Genomic DNA, 1,369 nt, shown 5'->3' with positions numbered 1-1,369 from the left:
ACGTGACTGGTCCCGCTGGATTTAGACTGAAGCCTGGACCAGTTCCGTTTTATTGTATTATACTTTTAATAACAGACACTGATCCCAAGACGCTTCACAGGAAGACCCTCAATTAACAAGCTAAAGGCGTCCGTGGAGTGACAAAAACTACCTAAGAGCATGCCGAGGAAACACTGAGAGCTCTCGAGACACATCCTCTGGTCGACACCAGAGAGTGGAGCTACAATAACTATCTAAATTTAGTATATAAGTTTGCAGATGCCTCGACCGGGCAGGAACACATACAGCGAACAGAAACCACCCTATTCGTACATCTCCCTGACGGCAATGGCCATTCAGAGTTGCCCGGAGAAGATGCTGCCGCTCAGCGATATCTACAAGTTTATCATGGACCGCTTCCCGTACTACCGGGAGAACACGCAGCGCTGGCAGAACTCGCTCCGCCACAACCTCTCCTTTAACGACTGCTTCATCAAGATCCCGCGGAGGCCTGACCAGCCGGGTAAAGGTAGCTTCTGGGCGCTGCACCCGAGCTGCGGCGACATGTTCGAGAACGGCAGCTTCCTGCGGCGCCGCAAGCGCTTCAAGGTGGCAGCCTACGCGGACCCGCTGGCGCGCAGCAAGGCGGCTGAGGCGGCTCATTACCTGCAACAGCAGGCCAAGCTGAGACTAAGCGCACTAGCTGCCACCGCCGCAGCCGCCGCCGCCGCGCACCTGCCGCCTATCGGCGGATACCACTTCACCACGTCCTCTCCTCCTCCTCCGCCTCCGCCGGCTACGTTCAAGCACCCGTTCGCCATTGAGAACATAATCGCCAGGGAGTACAAAGCGCCCGGCCCCGGTGGGTTGCCCTTTTCACACGCACAGCATGTCTCCCCGGCCTATCCGTTACACGCGTGGCCGCACGTGTACGGCAGCAGTGGCGACGGCGGCATGGAGCCAGTTGCCGCTGTTGAATGCTCGACTTACGGCGGAGTTCCGATTAGAGCCGTGCCCGCTGTGCCCGTGCCCATTAAACCTGCACATCTTCCGGCGTTCCTGTCGGCCTCGGGTGGCGCGCTGAGCTCCGCGGGGCTGCAGGGGGCCGAAGACACAAGCGGAGCTTCCCAGCAGAACGCAGCAGCCCTGCGCTCGGTCGCCGTCCACTGAGAGGAGAGTAACAGGGAGCCAAAACTATCCCCACAAAAAAACAGACCATTTTGAAGTTCTGTATCCACGATTCAAAAGCTGCGACCATACAAAATCGTGTGGTTCTACAACTTTCTAACACACACAGACACATACACAGTATAGCCTACTTAAAGATCAGTATATTTAAGTACGCTTTCTTATACTTGAAGACACATATCAGATGTGTTTGTCTGATCAG

At 56.0% G+C, this 1,369-nt stretch overlaps 1 protein-coding gene across 1 annotated transcript; it reads left to right on the top strand.

The window, feature by feature from the left end:
• The first annotated feature begins 258 nt into the window (after window positions 1-258).
• Window positions 259-1,149, top strand: LOC140538238 (forkhead box protein B1-like). Its single transcript, XM_072660693.1, has one exon. It carries the CDS (start codon window positions 259-261, stop codon window positions 1,147-1,149), a length of 891 nt encoding a protein of 296 aa, XP_072516794.1.
• Window positions 1,150-1,369: the final 220 nt, after the last annotated feature.

The sequence above is a fragment of the Salminus brasiliensis genome, chromosome 17, assembly GCF_030463535.1.
Source record: "Salminus brasiliensis chromosome 17, fSalBra1.hap2, whole genome shotgun sequence".
NCBI lineage: Eukaryota > Metazoa > Chordata > Actinopteri > Characiformes > Bryconidae > Salminus > Salminus brasiliensis.
This window is presented reverse-complemented; position numbering and strand designations above follow the sequence as displayed.

Coding starts and splice junctions, on each gene's coding strand:
- LOC140538238 (XM_072660693.1), top strand. CDS start 259: ATGCCTCGACCGGGCAGGAACACATACAGCGAACAGAAACCACCCTAT.